General features: G+C 40.8%; 1 protein-coding gene and 1 long non-coding RNA gene across 2 annotated transcripts in view; both read right to left on the bottom strand.

Annotated features, from left to right (window-relative positions):
• Positions 1-5,791, bottom strand: part of CFAP300 (cilia and flagella associated protein 300) — a 28,110-nt gene extending 22,319 nt beyond the window's left edge. The window contains exons 1-2 of the mRNA XM_036427704.2: positions 5,627-5,791; positions 5,346-5,427 (exon numbers count right to left, since the gene is read on the bottom strand). Of these exons, the coding sequence (XP_036283597.2) occupies positions 5,346-5,427; positions 5,627-5,775 (231 nt within the window). The 5' untranslated portion in view covers positions 5,776-5,791. The remainder of the gene's footprint in view (positions 1-5,345; positions 5,428-5,626) is intronic.
• A 7,037-nt stretch (positions 5,792-12,828) lies between these two features.
• Positions 12,829-17,248, bottom strand: LOC123651878. Its single transcript, XR_006740847.1, has 2 exons — positions 17,144-17,248; positions 12,829-13,085 (listed from the first exon to the last, which is right to left on the bottom strand). It is a non-coding gene; the product is annotated as an uncharacterized LOC123651878 (long non-coding RNA).
• Positions 17,249-18,518: the final 1,270 nt, after the last annotated feature.

Genomic DNA, 18,518 nt, shown 5'->3' with positions numbered 1-18,518 from the left:
TCATTTTGTAACTTACAAATTACATTTAAGTCATTATAAATGGAAGTAGGCTAAATGGCCTGCAATGAATTGATGTGGAGCTAATGGAACTAAGTCTTCATAAAGGCTACTTAAAGAAAGCAGTATGACAGCTGTCATTGGGGTTAAAATTATACACCAAAGAATTAAAAAAAACAACACCTACCTTAATGTATGCAAATATATTTTGAGTTTGTTAGAGAATTTCCAGTGAGGCATTAGAATGGATTCTCTGTAACTCAAATAACTTTAGGAAAGATGATGTGTTTGGAAAAATATTAGATGACTCATAAACTAATTACAGTGATAACAAATATAATGATGAAAAAATGCATGTGAAGATTTGAATAAACTTGTTTCATAGAATGTGAGTTTGAAAAATACTTCTAAAATTAAAATATATTTCCTGTATAATTCTTTAAAAAATATATTTGATTGATTTTTACAGAGAGGAAGTGAGATAAGAGTTAGAAACATCAATGAGAAACATATCAGCTGTCTCTTGCACACCTCCTACTGGGGATCAATCCCACAACCAAGGTACATGCCCTTGACCAGAAATAAACTCAGGACCCTTCAGTTACAGGCCAACACTCTACCCACTGAGCCAAACCAGTTAGGGTTCTATATAATTCTTAATGTATGTCTACTGCACACCACACATGTGAAATATAAGTAAACATTTCATATTTTTATCTATATGACACTGCTGGTTTCTAATTCAATGTCAATTCTCTCCCTTCCCTTAAGAAATCGAAACATTTACCCATGTATGTGCTCAGCTAAAAGTCTGCACTTCTAGTCTCTGTGGCATGTGGCGATGAGATGTATGTAGCCTGGTCATGAAATGTAAGCAGATATGCAGACCTTCGGAGAATCCTGTAAATTAAGGAACTTACCTGCAGTTTATGTGAAAGATCCCCCTTCCATTAGCCCCAGTCCCATGGTGAGGATACCGACACTGTGCACTGAGCCCCGTGCTCTCCTAGGACTCAACGTGAAATCTTATATTCAACTCTATTGCCACTTAGATACACCTCAAATTTAGTATGACTAGCACTAAACTCATTTTGTTTGTATCATCTACCACTCCAGTCAACCAAATCTGAAACTTAGTGCCTTACTCTGAATATTTTACCAGTCCTTATGTATTGCCTTTCCCACAAACATCTCTCCAGGCCATTATGGTGCTTTGAATTTGGTGCCATTGTCTTAATTGAGATCATCATCATAATTGAGAAGCAGTTTCCAATTTGGTCTCATTGCTTTCAGACTCAGACCTAACACACTTCTACCCTCCACACTTCCACCACACTGATCTCAGTATTTTACATTTTTCTGTCTTGCTGAAGACCTTTCAGTTGCTCCTCATTAGCTAGTAAAGCTTAAACTTCTTTGCATGGCTCAAGAGGTCTTCTAAAATATTGCCCACCCATCTGTCTAACATGGTTTCCTCACTCTGTCCACCTGACAAACTTCTCCACTTCTTTCAAGTGACTTCTGTAAATTCTCCTCTGACCACTGCAGTCAGAAAGTCACTTTCTCTTTTGTGCTACCCCAGTACCTTGTGCACACACTTTGATATCACTGTTCACTCTGCAATGCAATCTTTGGAATTCCCCTCTTAACTATTTTGTTCATCAGCACAGACCTAGGAACCAAAGAAATGTTTGCTGGATGAATGTTCCCTTCCTTCTTTCCATCCATTTACTACCTCACAAATGAATTTGGAACAGAATTCATTTTTAAACTGAAAAATCCAGAATCTGGAATTCTGCTGTAAGCAATACCCTTTGTTCAGTTATGATGTTTTGACATGGATGTTTAAGTTAGAAGGCCTGGATTCTGCCATTTGCCGGGCATTGTTGCACAAATTACCTAACTATTCTGAGCTTTAGTTCCCTAAGCTATAATATGGGGATCGAAACACCAAACGTACCAGATTATAGGAAAGATTAGTGACAAATGTTTAAAAAGTGCTGAAAGCTAATATGGCAAACAGTAGTCACTATTGCTATAGAAAAACACTATGGCCCTAGCAGGTTTGTCTCAGTGGATAGAATGTTGGCTGGTGGACCAAAGGGTCCCAGGTTTGATTCCTCAGGCCGGGCCCCAGGGCCCATGCAGGAGCCAACCAATTGATGTGTTTCTCTCACACAGATATTTGTCTTTCCCGCTTTCCAAAAAGCAATGGAAAAATATCCTCAGGTGAGGATGAGATCATAACAACTGCTTTGGAAACTGTTATTATCTAGTAAGGAGAGGGAGGTAGGGAGGGAGGCCACATGTGACCATATCTGTAGTCTCTTAGAGTTCCTTGGAAAGGGTTTCTGCAACTGAGGAACTTGAGCCAGCGAGGGGTCCTGAAGATTCAAATCCTCTCCTGGGTCATCCTATTAGCCACAATGCTGTATTTCCTCCAAATTAGTTACAGAAGTAACAATGATGATTGTATGAGTACATCTCTTTGAATTGAAATCTATATATATTATATAAAAGCCGAAGTGACTGTTACCACAGAATGGCAGGATGGTAGCTATGATGCACACTGACCAACAGGAGGCAGACACTCAATGCAGGAGCTGCCCCTTGGTGGTCAGTGTGTTCCTACAGCCAATCTCCCACAGCTGGCCAACCTCCCGGGCCCCCCCCCCCCCCCCAATCCCTGTCCCCAGGCAAAGCTGGCCAGCCTCAATAGGCCCCAATTGCTAGTCTAGTCAGGCTCAGGGTCCCCACCTGTGCACAAATTTGTGCACCAGGCCTCTATTATGGAAATAATAATGTCTACCTCACAGGAAAAATAAATTAGGATTAACAAACATGAAAAAAAAATTGCCTGGTATTAAAAAAATTGGTTGTGCTTTATGAATGAGTCTTGAATCTATTGATGAATTCTGTGTCTAATGCACAACCCATATGAATTCTACTCTCTTCTCCATGAAATTTTCCCCAGCACAAATGCCCTTCTCCATAGAGTGGTCGTTTTTCCTTGCTAGGATACCTGATATATCCTCCATTATAGCAATTATTTTATTGTGTTGTAGAGAGTATTTTACATTTCTAGCTTCGAAACTGTATATGCTTTGCAAGCTGGGATCAAATCTTTTTAACACCCTAGAGCAGGGACATAAGTATTCAATAAATATTTATTGAGTAAATGACTTACATTAAAAATTTTGTGCCCTAGCTGGTTTGGCTCAGGGGATAGAGCATCAGTCTGTGGACTGAAGGGCCTCAGGTTTGATTCCAGTCATGGGCACATGCCCAGATTTCGGGCTCAATCCCCAGTAGGGGGTGGGTAGGAGGCAGCCAGTCAATGATTCTCTCTCATCATTGATGTTTCTCTCTCCTTCTCCCTTCCTCTCTAAAATCAATAAAAATATATTAATTTTTTTTATAACACTCTCAAATTCAGTGAATAAAATTCTGATTTTTTTTAATTATGGAGAGCTAGTACTGGCATAAATGAAAAAGATAAAACTATAAAAATCTAACCATGAATATTTGATAAATGTGATTAATGTCATCATCAGTAGCATTATATTAGCATATTATATTAACATTACAACACTAGCTTAGGGAAAGAGAAATAGATATTTAACCCATTTACCCTCTGTTAAGGGTTGAATTAGTGTATCCACCAAAATTCATGTCCCTCCTCGAACCTCAGAATGTGATCTTAGTTGGAAACAGGGTTGTTATAGATGTAATTAGTTCAGGGTGGGCCCTTAACATTCACTGGTGTTCTTATAAAGAGACACACACATAGACATATGAAGACAGACGGCTAAGTGACGCTGACATGGGTAGAGATGAAAGTTCTGCAGTGGCAAGCCAAGGCGTGCCAAGGATTGCTGGCAACCTCTGGAAACGAGGAAGAGGTAAGAAAGAATTCTTCTCTACAGATTTCAGAGGGAGCATCACCTTGATTTTGGACTTTCGCCTCTAAAACTTCGAGATAATATATTTCTGTTGTATTTAGCCACTTATTTTGTGATACTTTGGTGCAACAGGGCTGGGAAACCAATATACCTTCACAGTAGACACATTGATTCATTCATTAGGCTACCATTTTCTTCACTCTTTATGAGAGGATCGCATTTTTGTTTATTGACAGTCTTGCCACAGGCCGGTGAGATCCCTGAAAGCCTCCTATGGGTCTTGTATCCCCATTTCCAGCACATGGCAGGCCCTCAGGAAGTGCTGGTGAATGAGTGAATGTATCAGTGCCCCAAGGACAAGAATAGCAAAGATAATATCACAGACCATAACAGTTTTTTCCATTTGACTGAAGAGGAAAAATTCACCCCAGGAATTAAAAGTAATGTGACTTAGCCCTAACTGGTTTGGCTCAGTGGATAGAGCATTGGCCTGCAGACTCAAGGGTCCCAGATTCGATTCTGGTCAAGGGCATGTACCTTGGTTGTGGACACATCCCCAGTGGGGAGTGTGCAGGAGGCAGATGAATCGATGTTTCTCTCTCATCGATTTTTCTAACTCTCTATCCCTCTCCCTTCCTCTCTGTAAAAAATCAATAAAATATATTAAAAACAATAAAAGTAATGTGACTTAATTTTAACGAACACACCAGAATTGTATTGTTTCAAGGGAGCCTTTTCCTTTTCAAACCACTTACTTCTAGTAGCTAAAAACCTTTATTTTATTATTATTTTTTGATTCCTCATTTGGTAGTGCTTTTCGAGCCTGTTCTCTCAGACAGATTGGATTTCCACAAACAAAAGTAATTTGAAGCTAAGCCTGGCGATTAAAGCGGGTGATAAAGCTGGGTTAACAAATACTCAAATATGAGGTGTGCCTATTAAAAACAGAGGCAGAATTTTCCAAAATTGTAAATTATCTCTATGGAAGGATACTGACGATGTGCTAATGTATGGGACGGGAAACGTAAAAGTTCCTTTAAAAATGTATCACGTGCTTTTCTCCAACTCCAAGAAACAACATCCCCACGTGGTGGAGTGTTCACAACACTCTCTGCACGTGGTGGAGTGTTCACAACACTCTCTGCCGAAGCTGGGGGGGGGGGGGGGGGGCGGATTTAAAGTCAGTAGAGGCCCAAACCGGTTTGGCTCAGTGGATAGAGCTTCGGTCTGCAGACTGAAAGGTCCCAGGTTTGATTCCGGTCATGGGCAGGCACATTGGTTGCGGGGGACAATGGGGGGGAGGGGGGGGCTGGGAGGGGTGATGCAGGAGGCAGCTGGTCTCTCATCGATGTTTCTAACTCTCCCTTCCTCTCTGTGAAAAATCAATAAATATATTTTAAAATCAGTTGAGACCCCGAAATTCTCCGGCCTCCCCCCCATACCAACCATAACGAAGTCATCCTTCCGATAGGCCCGGAACACCTGGTCAAACCCGAACGCCTGGGCCTGGATCCTGCCCAGCATGGACCTGGAGCACAGGAGGGCACAGTCAGCTTTGGGGGGGCCGGCCCCCCGCCACCCCGAGAGCACAGCGGCCACCCCCCTCCCCCCCCCCCCATCCGCGATCCGGCCCCCGGGGTCCCACCCAGGCTGGGCCGCCCTGCCCGCCGCCCGGCCGCCAGCCCGGCTTCAGGGGCGTCTGTCTCCTCCAAGCCCCGGCCCCTCACCACTGGCGGAGCCGGCCGGTGCTCTCCTGCGAGCTCAGCGACGCGAAGGTTTTCTGAGGCAGAAACCTGAAGCCGTAGCCGCCCTGATCCCCCGGCTCCCCCGGCTCCCCCGCCGCCATCGTGGTCCCCGCAGTGGGCGCCGTTTCCATAGAGACGCGGAGGCCGACGCCGAGGGGCGTGACGTGGAGTGGGCGGGGCGTGGGAGGGGCCACGCGTCCTCCAGGTCAGGTCCTGGGAACTGCTCAGGGCGGGCTGGGCCCAAGCCCGCCCCAGCGCCCCAGCATCCACACTCCTCCACCCCAGCCCAGCGGCTGAGAGAGCTAGCGAAACTGCCGGTGCATTCTTGTGGAAATGAACTCTTGGTAACCATAACTGTGCGTGGGCTGGTTTCCTAGTCTCAGCGTTTTGTAATCTCGGATTTATAGTGATCTAGGTTTGGTGACTCAGACATTTCTGCAGAAAAATTATTCTGGACTCGTTAGGTTTACCAATGTTGGAAGATTACGTGACTACTTGGGAAACGATGGTGGTACCACCGGGCTCTTTTTTTTTTGGAAAGGGACATCTGAAGGCTAAAACAATTTTGACATGCACACCACAGTACAATAGGCTGTTTAATGGAAACACATTTCTTATTTTGTATTGAAAATTACCTTCTGTATCTATACTGCTTGTTTTGTTTTCTGTAATTGCAGTGGATCTGGCTTCGGAATGTGGGGATCCTCTCCTCCCTGCCCCCCTCCCAACACACCCAACACACACACACACACACACACACACACACACACACACACAGATTCCGAATCCAGATCCTTTGCTAATTCTCTATCCTTTCCCTCTAGTCTTCAAGAACTGATCTTGATCATCCCTATCCACAACAGCAAGGAGAGATGGAGAGATGAACACACACACTGAGAATATATATTTTATTCACGTTGATTAGTACTTCATTATATGGCTAAGTCACAGTTTACCCTTTCGGGTTGTTTACAGTTTGAGGGTATTCTGGAAGCACTCACAAACATCGGGACATGTCTTTTTTTCACATCTTCATCTGAGGATATGTTTTGAGAGAGGGAGGAAGGTAAGGAGAGAGAGAGAGAGAGAGAGAGAGAGAGAGAGAGAGAGAGAGAGAGAGAGAGAACAAGAGAGGAGAGAAACAGCGATGGGTTGCCTCTAGTACCCACCCCGACTGGGGATCAAACCCAAAACCTAGGTATATGCCCTGACTGGGAATAGAACCCACAACCTTTTGGTGTGTGTATGGGAAGACGCCCCAACCAAGCAGTGGGGCCAGAGCAGGGTGCCTGTCTTTTGATGGGCTTATACACTCATTCCCGTTGGAAATATACCCAAGAGTGGAAGTGCTTAGCTGTAGGGCATGCTGGTTTTGCTAGATACCGCCAGAAGTTTTCTAACGCAGATCAACTTACACACCAACTGGCAATGTGAGATTTCCAGTTGTTCTACATTTTTGCAAGCAGCCCATGCTGGTGAGGGTGTATTAACTTCTCATTGTGATTTTCAAGTTTGCGTTTCCTTGATAGTTAATTTGTAGACCATTTTTTCATATGCCTAGTGACCGTTTGGGTTATCTTCTTCAGTGAAGTGCTTATTCAGGTGTTTTGCCCTTGAAAGATTGTCAGTCTTCTCTTATTTATGGGAAGTTTATAATAGTCTGGATAAAAGTCCAGTGCCAGGTCCCCCCTAAACATTCATACACACTATAAAGGCAGTGTTTGTTAAAATACATTTAATTTTTAAAATGTAATAGACTCTACAGCCATCAGCTGTTAAAGGTATATACATTTTTTGGGGGGGAGGGCACCTTATATGTGTTGCAAATATTTTCCTTTTCATCTGTAGCTTGTTTGTAGCTTGGATGCTCAGAAATTCTTAATTTTAATGAAGCTCAATTAAGTTTATTTTAGGTGCCATGTTTGTTTGTTTTTTGTCTATATAGACTCATGGAAATAGTCTCACATTTATGTCCATGATTCAGCTCAAAATAATGTTTTAAGCTCATTCAATATTTTTCCACATGGTTTTCCATTTTTAACCTAGCTCTGTACATTAATAAACAGACTGAACATTTCTAACCCACTGAATTGAAATGGCCCTTTAAAAAAAAAATCCGGTGATTATTTCTATTTAATATTTTATAAAAGCACTTTCTATAGGACCTAGCTACATAGTAATTTTTTCTAGGTTTTCCCAACTTTATTGAGATATAATTAATATACTGCACATACTTAAAATGTACAATGTGATGAAGTTTGATATATGCGCTCTTTGTGTTGTATTTTAAATCCCAAAATAAAAATATAGGTATGGTTATTTTCATTTTGGGTTTAAGATACTAATTTAAGTTTAGGAACTTCTTTGCTTATTTTTTCCATTATTCAAAAGTAAATCATGTTATTGTGTTGATGAAATTGATCTTTTTTTCAAACCTTATAATCAGTGATTAGATTTTAAGTGCATAGTCTTAAAGTTCAGTGTTTAATTGGAAATTGGTAGTTTTCTAATTGTTAGTTGTCACTTAAATATGCATGATTGGTATATATTCTATCTATTCAACCTTTATTAATTCAGTGTTGATAATGTTGTTTTTTTTTAGTACCTCCCAATGATCTCTACATTTTAAAAAATCATAGGAACAACACATGTTTAATAGAGAAAAACAAGAACAAAGAAGCAAAAAGAATACAAATACCTAAGGCAAAGGAAACTAAAGAGAAAATAAACAATGGGACTACATAAAAAAAAAAAAGCTTCTGCACAGCAACAGAAATCAACAAAACAAAGAGTATCCACTGTACGGGGAAAACATATTTGGTAATGATATATATCCCAAGAAACCTGAAGCACCAATCAGAAAGGACATATGCACCCCTATGTTCGTAGCAGCACAATTTACAATAGCTGAGATCTGGAAACAGGCCAAATGCCCAACAGTGATTTGAAAAAGATTTACCAAACAGACTTAGAAGCTAAGAACAATATTAGGTTGATTCTGGTGGTTGTATGTTCCTGATAAATAATGATAGATTTTCCCCCCAATTATTAATAATTGCCCCTGAGATAAACCTAATTGCCTATGATACTGTCACTGCACAAAGCTGATAATGTTAGTTTTTGATTTTTACAGAAGAATGAAACAGTGACTGTGATCATAGCTATTTAAAACTTAAAAAATGTGGTTCATCAATAAGTTGTTTTATTTAGATCAGTGGCTACTTAGAAAGTCAGCTCATAATAAAAATATCACTTCATCTGTGGCCAAATGAAAACTAAGAGTGATGTACTTTTTCTAAAATTAAAACTTTATTAAAGCACTTTATTTTAAAATTATTCTCACCTTTTTGTAGTTAAAATAGCCTTTCTTTAGGAAATAATGATAATTAAATTAAAAAGGTTTTTTTGTGTGTGTGTGTGTCTGTTTTTAATATTGCAAAAAGTTTACAAACCTATGTGTTGCTAGAGTAGAACCTTGCTACTCAAAATGTGGTTGATGGACCAACGGCATTATCACTTGGGAATTTATAGAAATACAATGTCTCTGGTCTTATTCCAGACCTACTCAATCAGAATCTTCACGTTAACAAGATTCCTCAGGTGGTTCATTAAATGAGAAGTGGCGGTCTATACAATAGTCATCGATTGTACCTACTAATCCCACCCTCTTTTCCTCTTACTTTCAAGCTACACTATGCCTCCAGCCTATTGTTCAATTTAGAAACCTGGAACTTATCTTTGATCCCATCTTGTCCCACCCACTCCCTAGCCTCTCCTATATCAAATTAAATGTTATAATCTTCCTAATGTGTATGCAATCTGTCCACCTCTCTCCGGGTTCCACTGTTGCCACTTTTGTCTGAGCCACTGTCTTCTGGCTTGGATGACTGTAAGTAAGACTTCCTAACTGTCTCTCATTCTTTTCTCCTGACAGCCATTCTTCACACAGCAGCCAGATTGAGCTTTTAAAAAACGATAAATCAGATTCTGAAACTATACTGTTGAGAATTCTTTAATGGGTTTTCATTGCACCAAGGTAAAATTCAAACTCTTGCTACTCTACATTCTCCCTTTCCAGCCTCATTTCCTATCTCCTTCCCATGGTCCTTATTCAGGGATCACTGGTCTGGAGAGAGCCAAACTCAGAGCCTTGGTAGAAAGTCTCCCTGGAGCACCTTCCTCCCCTCTCCTTTTAGCCCAGCTGCTTTTTGTGCGACCTACAGGTTTCAGATCGGAGAGCTTTCTGACCACCCAGTCAATAACGGTTTTCCTCTCATAACGCATACTTGTCCCTCAGAGCACTTCATCTGTGGCCAAATGAAAACTAAATAATTACAGTGTGTAATTATTTAAATACTTATGTTTTTCTGTAGTTAATGTTTATCTCTTCTAGCCCATACACTTCAAGAGACTGGAGAAGGATAATTCTATTTAACATTGCATTCTTGGTGACTGGTACAAAGGAGGAAATTTAAAAAAAAAAGTGTTGAGTAAATAAATCAATGATTTTGATTTTACTGATCTATGTTATATATTCTGTGTGAAAAAGACAATTTGACGAGGTTACCTAGTTCTACTTTTGTTGTAAGCATTAAGTTTAGCCAGAGGCACACTTTCTGTCTGGATATATTTAATTTCAAACAAGTTGAGCTATGAAAGATTGAGAAGCCTACTTACCAATAACATTTTATAAATATAATCTGTAGGTAGTGTGGCACTGCTGCTAAAGTGTAGGTCTTAAGGTCAGTCAAGCCAACCTGCTCTTCGCTCTGCCACTTGCTAATTGTGTGAAGGTAACTTGGCAAGCTACCTTCTCTAGGCCTCAGTTTTCTCAACGGGGTTGTTGAAGAATTTATTGAGGAAATGTATGTATGTGCTTATCAGAGCTCCTGGTATGAGCCAACTAGAGAATATTATTATTTGCTTGTTGACTTTGACGACGTTCAGTAGAGCAGCAGCCTGTCCATCATCATCATGTCACATTTCTGCTGGCCGGTAACAGGCCTTGTGGTAAAGGAAAGGGTTACATCTGACTGCCTTTGGTTCCTGGAAAATGTCTGTCTCCTGAGGGGACGGTGTGGAGGGGGATGGGCAGGGTAGAGTTATGGCCCAGGAAGACATAAACAAGTAGGGCCTGGAACACGTCTCTGTTCTGTGGCAGAGCTCCTGTCTCTGACATTAACGGACAGCTTTTTATGGCTGCCAGGAGAAGCAGTCCCTTTGCCTTCCTAGTCTTGTTTGATTTCTACAAAAATGCTTCCTATTGCAAAATCCTGGTTACACTGGTTTAAATGAAGTGTATGAAATGGTATAAAGCAAGGGACCCCAGTTTCCTCTTCAGATCAGTCCGCCCCACCTTCAGCACTAAGAGGGAGGTAAGGCTGGTTGGGGAGAAGCTAGAGAGAAGCTGGGTTTGAGTCTTAGGGAAATTGGTGTGTAGCAATAAGGCTCTAAGCTCCAGTGGGGGAGGGTGGGCTCCTGATGGTTATTTATATGTTTTTCTTTATGGGTAAACCTATGCCTAAACCTATACTTAATCTAAGAATTGACTGTTTTGGATTGCTTCCAGGAAAGGACCTCTATGCTGTTTTGTATTAAAACAGAATTCTGGTCAAAGATTCTCCATATTGAGAGGATTATCTTGACACGCACACAAGCAGATAGGGCAGTGGTCCAGTGGAAAACAAAGGTAGATGGAACATAGGGCAGGGGCAGAGACACAGCAGTTGAGCCAGCCTACTCACAGGAACCAACCAAGCAGAAATCCTATATAATAAAAGCCTAATATACAAATCAACTGAACGGGGGAATGACTGGCAGAATGACCAGTCACTATGACATGAACTGACCATTAGGGGGCAGACACTCAATGTAGGAGCTGCCCTCCAGCCTGCAGGCCCCAGGCCAGCAAAGGGGGGTGTAAGGGAGGGCCCTCGATCGGCCTGCTGGTTGCCCCACAGATTGGCTCTGATTACCGACTAGGCCTATCGACCCTACTCATGCACAAATTTTGTGCACTGAGCCTCTAGTAATACAATATTTCTGGACTCAAAGTGGGAGGCATAGGAAACTAAGGTGTAGAAACACACAGAAACAGGGAAAGTTCAGGTCAGTTGCTGGGCAAAAAGACAATTGAGGAAATCAATCAGGTGACAACAGGGATAGATATAGAAGCAGACTTGTAGCAAATATATACCCCTGGACTATAAGGCTTTTTAGTGGGCGGCCGTTATTGAGTTTCCCTCCCCTTGTGGGGAGCCTGAATCTGCTTGTAATAAATTTCCCACACTTTTGCTTCAGTCTTCTGGTCCTCAGAGCTCATTCATCAGATCTGGTAAAACTCCTCAGCTCACCCTTCCAGTTATCAGTATTAACTGGGACAGGGACGCCCTTCACCCCACAGGCATGTCTTTATACCTTCGCTGTTTTTCCTCATCTTCTGAGATGCTCTGCCTCATTGTGTTTCTCGTTTGGAAGCAGGCTCAGTCTATGACTGTTGTTTGGTACCTCTTCCTAAATGTAATATCTAACTTCTCAGGTGGGCACAGCCCCTCTTTCCACAAGGGAGTCTTTCTTTTGTGTGTTGCAATGTCAGGGCGTGTTGGGACAAGGGGGAGGGGTCCTCCAGTCAGACAGGTCTCTTTACAGATCCCAGTGACACATTCTGGAGATTTAAAAAAATGTATATTTGTTGGGGAGGGATAGTCCATTGTTGATGTTTCATGAGATTGTTATGTTTGTAATAAATGGCTTCTCAGAAAGCACAGTCATTATGATAAACCAGCTCATCAGGTACTGTAGACATAGTACACTTCAATAATTATTAACACAGATGATAGGATGAGGGTTTTGAAAATGTGCAAATGTGTATACCAGTCTTTCTGGACTATAGGACCAAGTCATTTTCATGTCCATGTATTTTAAAAAGTATTTTCTTTAAAAAAAAATTTATTTTTAAAAATATGTTTTTATCTATTTCAGAGAGAGAAAGAGAGAGGGAGAAAGAAACATCAGTGATGAGAATCACCGATGTGTTGCCTCCTGAACACCTGCTGGGGACCGAGGCTGAAACCTAGGCATGTGCCCTGGCAGGGAATTGAACTGTAACCCTCTGGTTCATGGACCAAGGCTCAACCACTGAGCTACCCCAGCCAGGCATGTCCATATATTTTTTTTAATCTTCATAGTTCCCTATGAATGTTTTAAAATGACTTAGTTTGAATAAGATATGAATAAGAAAGCATTTGGAGCTGAACATATGGCATTTTGATTTTTCCCTGCTCCTCCCATCTCCCTTTACCAGGCACATAGAGTCACTCTATAGAGTCTCTGGTGTGTCCAGGTCCCAGTGCTTCAAATGAATAAGCAGACTTCCTCCCATTCAGACAGTCAAATGAGATGGTGGGGTGTGAGGATTAAGGAACATGTTTAGACCAGTCTCCTGCACATAGAAACAATCAAGTCGTAGCCATTGCTATTATTTACTGGATGCCCATTATCTACGAAGGGGTCTATATGCTTATTAGCTACAGAGCAATATTCTAAAAGTCTACAATATAGTGGGGGGGGGACAGGACATGTATACTTTAGTCAGAGTGATTATTTAAGAAGCAATATGAGTACAGCGTAGGGCAGTGGTCAGCAAACGGTGGCTCGAGAGCCACATGCGGCTCTTTGGCCCCTTGAGTGTGGCTCTTCCACAAAATACCACGACCTGGGCGAGTCTATTTTGATGAAGTAGCATTAGAAGAAGTTTAAGTTTAAAAAAATGTGGCTCTCAAAAGAAATTTCAATCGTTGTACTCTTGATATTTGGCTCTGTTGACTAATAAGTTTGCCAACCACTGGCATAAGGCATATAGTCAATAATATTGCAATAACTATGTATAGTGCAGGTGGGTACTGGAAATATGGGGGGAAGGCCGGACACTTTGTAAAGTATATGATTGTCTAACTACTATGCTGTACACCTGAAGCCAATACAAAATAATATTAAAAGTAAACTGTAACTGAAAAAAAAGCAATCTGATCAGATCCTATGATATGGACATCTTCAAATTCATAACAAGCCACTAGTAGTGATCTGCTTCTACCTACCTTTATAGCTCCATATTGTCTCATCTTGCACCCCTTTTTCTTTTGTTCTGTAAACACTAGCTATATTGGATTCTTTCATTTTCTAGGAAGAATATAAGCTAAATAGGAGGAGAGGGGGAAGAATTTTTCTTTCTTTCTTTTTTTTTTTCTCTCTTAGTGATGGAACTCTACCCAGACCTGAGAGAATGCCTGGCACAGCAGAAGAGATCAATATATTTACATTTGCTGCATAAATGTCATTGTTAGCATTTACAGCTTTCTTTTATTGAAATACAATCTACTTCTTATCCTGCCACTTCCTTTCACTGAGCTACTCTATTATTTTGCATTTGCTTCTTTAGAATAGTTCCTGATGCACTTGTTTTAACTAAATTCTGTTCTATATGCTCTTTTACTACTGTAAACTCTTTAACTTCCAATTATACAATATGAAGGGGATTATAGCTGTTTTATTCATTCTATATTCTCAGGTCCTAGTTGATTACCTGTATCACTGAAAAGTTCTCAATCTATTAAAATAAGAAATAGTTCTAATGGAAGGTAAATGACATAGTACCATAAGAGGAATATAGTTAGAGTGCTTGAAATTTAGAGGAGAAAAATATTATTTACAATGATAAGAATCAGGCAATATTTAATAGAGGCTATAGTATCTGAGCTAGGCTTAATAAATGGGTAGGATTCAGAGGTGGCGAGAAATGTTATCCTTGATAAAAATAGCCCAAGTCAATGGATAGAAATACATTTGCTATGTGTGCCATCTGGAGCCCCTTGCAGAAATGAGGCATTCATTTCCCTAACTGATGGAACTGTGGTCTGTAGATGGTTTACATCTCTGAGTATCTCTCCAGGAAATGCTCATAACCAAAGAGAGCTCTTTATCCAAGTTTACACAATTGTCAGGGCAACGACAATCCAATGATCGGACACTGCTGCCCCTGACCTCAATATGGGACATCTCATCCAAGCTTTAGTTCCTTCTAATTGACTGGACTCTGTGTAACTGCCTCTTAATTCCCACACCTCTGCTTAGTCTTACTTCCTTTACTCCTGTATAGGGTACATGCCTCAATATAATAAATCTCTTATACACAGATGTCTGCCTCAAAGTCTGTTTCCTATGGAACTTGGTTTATGATAAGCAGACATGGTGAGACTTGCATAGAAGGATTAATTGGTCTAGAAAATGGATTTTTAAAAATATATTTTATTTATTTTATTTTTTTATTTTTTTATTTTTTTAGAGAGGAAGGGAGAGGGATAGAGAGTCAGAAACATCGATGAGAGAGAAACTTCAATCAGCTGCCTCCTGCACACTCCCTACGGCACATGTGTCAAACACAAGGCCCGCGGGCCAAATCCGTCCCGCCAGGCCTTGCAATGTGGCCCGCATCGCGCTGTCATCACTGCACTCCGCTGCGTTTCCATCATAATGACAGTTTATGACTGTTCAGTAAACCATTCGGCCCTCGATTTAGGCTGGATTTTAGATTTTGGCCCCTTCTCTGATTGAGTTCGACACCCCTACTACGGGGTATGAGCCAGCAATCAAGATACATGTCTTTGACCACAATAGAACCTGGGACCCTTCAGTTCACAGGCTGATGCTCTATCCACTGAGCCAAACTGGTTAGGGCTGATTTTTTTTTCTTATAAAGCATTTGAATCGCCAATAAAAATATCTGAAAGCACCAACATGTAAATGAGGTGAAAGGGGAGTGTCTGTGCTTGAAGTGGGAGTGAGTGCTTATCTGTTTGGCTCCCGTATGCTATGCCAAAATGGTTTTCAGAGGGCTTCACACACTCCCTTCTGAGTACAGTTCAAAAACCAGTAGGAAAATCAGAATCCATGAAATAGGGCAGGAAAGAAATAGGGTCAGGCCATTGAGTGCACTGGATGCCAGGACGGGAAATCTGGACATATTTTGGAGTTAAGGTTAGGAGAGTAGGGGCAGTCCTGACAGTATTTAATTAAAGGCCTAACATCATCAGGGCTGCATTGAGGTAACTGACTAAACACCAAGAAAAAAAAAAATCAAATATACCTTACACTATATAACAATTTCCAGGTGGATTAAAGACACACACACACACACACACAATAAAATCCTAAACTTATTATAAAAATATGTAAATATTTATAGATATTTGGGGTTGTCCCTCAAAGCATGACACCACAGGAGTTATCTGGGGATATTCTTTTTAGACATAGCATTCAAGAGAGAAAATAATTGACAGATTTAGATGAAAATAGAAACATCTGCACATGTAAAACACCATAACCAAAAAAGAAAGCCAAAGGACAATTAGAGAATGTGTTTTGAAATGAATAAAATAGATTAAGGATTGCTATTCTGAATACAGGAAAGGCTCAAAAAATCAATTTAAAAATAGAAAGTTGGGTAAAGTACATGACCATCCAATTCACAAGAGAAAAAACATTAAAAAACCAATCAAATGGAAACCCCCCTCCCTACCCCACCAGTATTTCTAATTATCAAAGAAATAAGTGCAAATTAAAATAATGATGTCCTTTTTCTTCACTTAGCAACTTGGCAAAGTATGGCAGATACTGTTGGTTGCCTACCCAGGCTTCTTCCTTAGTAAGAGAATTACACATTTTCACATTAGATAGAGGTCGATATTCTCAATGCAGGGGTACATATGAAATTCATGTAGGCTGTTGAAACAGAAGGCAAGTCAGCTGGAAGCCTCTTAGGGAAGACTTTTCTCCCTGGACTGTCGTATGAGATTTCTCTAGTACAGGGGTCTGCAACCTTTAAGACATAAAGAGCCACTTGGACCCATTTCCGAAGGAAAAAAAAACCTGGGAGCCGCAAAACCATTGCGACATTTAAAACAAATATAACACTGCATATATTGTTTCTTACCTTAATGCTATATACCGGATCGTGCAGTTAGCTGTCAATCTGAAGAAAAAAAGGACTTTTTCACTTAACAATGTAAAATATGTTTTTGCAAATTAATAGCTAATTAAAATATTTAATTTACCTGGTTAATGGGATTTTTGCTCCTGAACCTCAGTGCGCAGTGTCAGCACATCAGGGTGTAGGACGTTACCTTCGTTTTCACACGGGCTTGCCAGTTGTCGGAGCCGCGGTGAAGCTTCAAGAGAGCCGCATGCGGCTCTGGAGCCGCAGGTTGCCGCCACCTGCTCTAGTATGTTCACTTTTCCACTTTCAATAAGAACTATACCATACCTTCTCCTATAATCTGCAAATTATACATTCCCATTCCCATTCCCATCTTAGCTGGTGACCTGGCCTCATATTTGAATGTGAAAAATAGAAGCAATTAGAGCCAATCCCCTCATTTTCACAACTTCGCCAAACACCAAACCCTTCACCTAGATTCCCCCTCCTCTACTCCTTCAAGAACTTACCTTCTGCATTTTTTTTTCCTTTCACCTCCTATAGATCTTTCTACTTGATTCTCTACTTAATTTTCTTTACTTGATCATTCACACAAACACATCCACTGTTACCTCCCATCCTAAAAACCAACCAAACAAAAACAAATCCATAAAAACTTCTTTGCTCCACATATCACCTTGTTTATTAGCCCATTTATTATTCCCCTTCACAGCAAAACATCTTAAAGACTTGTTTAGTCACCATCTGATTTAACATCTCCTCCTTCTGCTCCAGTAAAACTTCTATCTGCATCAATCCATGAAGACTGCTCTTGTCAAGGTCATAAGTAAGCTCCAGTGTTTCTAAATCTTATTGTTTCTTCTTTATTTTCCTTTTACTTGACCTTTTAGGAGTTTCATACGGGTGCCTCTCCCTCTCCTTATAAGGATACCAGTTCTTCTGGATTAGAGCCCCACCTTTATGACCTCATTTATCCTTAATTACTTCCTTAAGGACTCTATCTCCATATACAATCACATGGGGGGGGGTGGATAGGACTTCAACCAACAAATTTTGGAGGGGAGGACACACAATTTCATACACACACAACAAGTTATCTTAGTTTTAAATACCATCTACTTGCCATGTTTTTTTTTTTTTTTTTTTTTAATCCCTGGCTCTAACCTCTTCCTGGAATTCCAGACTTGTATCTCCAAATGCCTCCTTAACATCTGGCACTCCATTTAACATGGCCCAAAGAGGCAGCCTCCCATTCCTGCTTCTTCCACCACTTTCTAGTCTTTCCCAGCCTAGTAAACAGCCTTTCCATCTTTGCAGTTTAAGTCTCAAATATGAGAATTACCCAAGATTTTGCATCTTTCCCTTAACTTCCACAGATAATCTACATGCTATCAACTCTACTTCTAAAACCTATTTCAAACCCATCCATTTTTCTTAGTCTCGCCCACTCCCACTCCATTTTTTCACTTGGACTACAGGTAGTCCCCTAGTTGATCTTTCTAATTCTACTTTCATTTCCTTATAATCCACTATAGGCCCAATACATGACAATTTGTACACTGGGGTGGGTGGGGGGGGTGGGTAGTGTCTCTCAGCACAGTCTGCACGCTCTCATAACCTGCAACCCCTCCAGTAGGGTCCAGTCCCATTGCAGCATGGCTCCGGTTCTGGCCGGGACCCAGGACTGATCAATTGGACTATATTAAAATTAAAAAAAAAAATTCTTCAAAAGACAATCACACACAGCCTGGCTGGCATGGCTCAGTAATGCCCAGGTTGCGGGCTCCATCCCCAGTAGGAACAACAATAAAGACAGCAACAACCAGAGATTAGGTCTCCCTCATTGATGTTTCTTTTTCTCTCCCACTCTCTCTTCTTCTCTGA

The sequence above is a fragment of the Pipistrellus kuhlii genome, unplaced genomic scaffold (assembly GCF_014108245.1).
Source record: "Pipistrellus kuhlii isolate mPipKuh1 unplaced genomic scaffold, mPipKuh1.p scaffold_m20_p_9, whole genome shotgun sequence".
NCBI lineage: Eukaryota > Metazoa > Chordata > Mammalia > Chiroptera > Vespertilionidae > Pipistrellus > Pipistrellus kuhlii.
The sequence above is the reverse complement of the archived record's forward strand: the minus strand, read 5'-3'. Positions and strand labels throughout refer to the sequence as shown.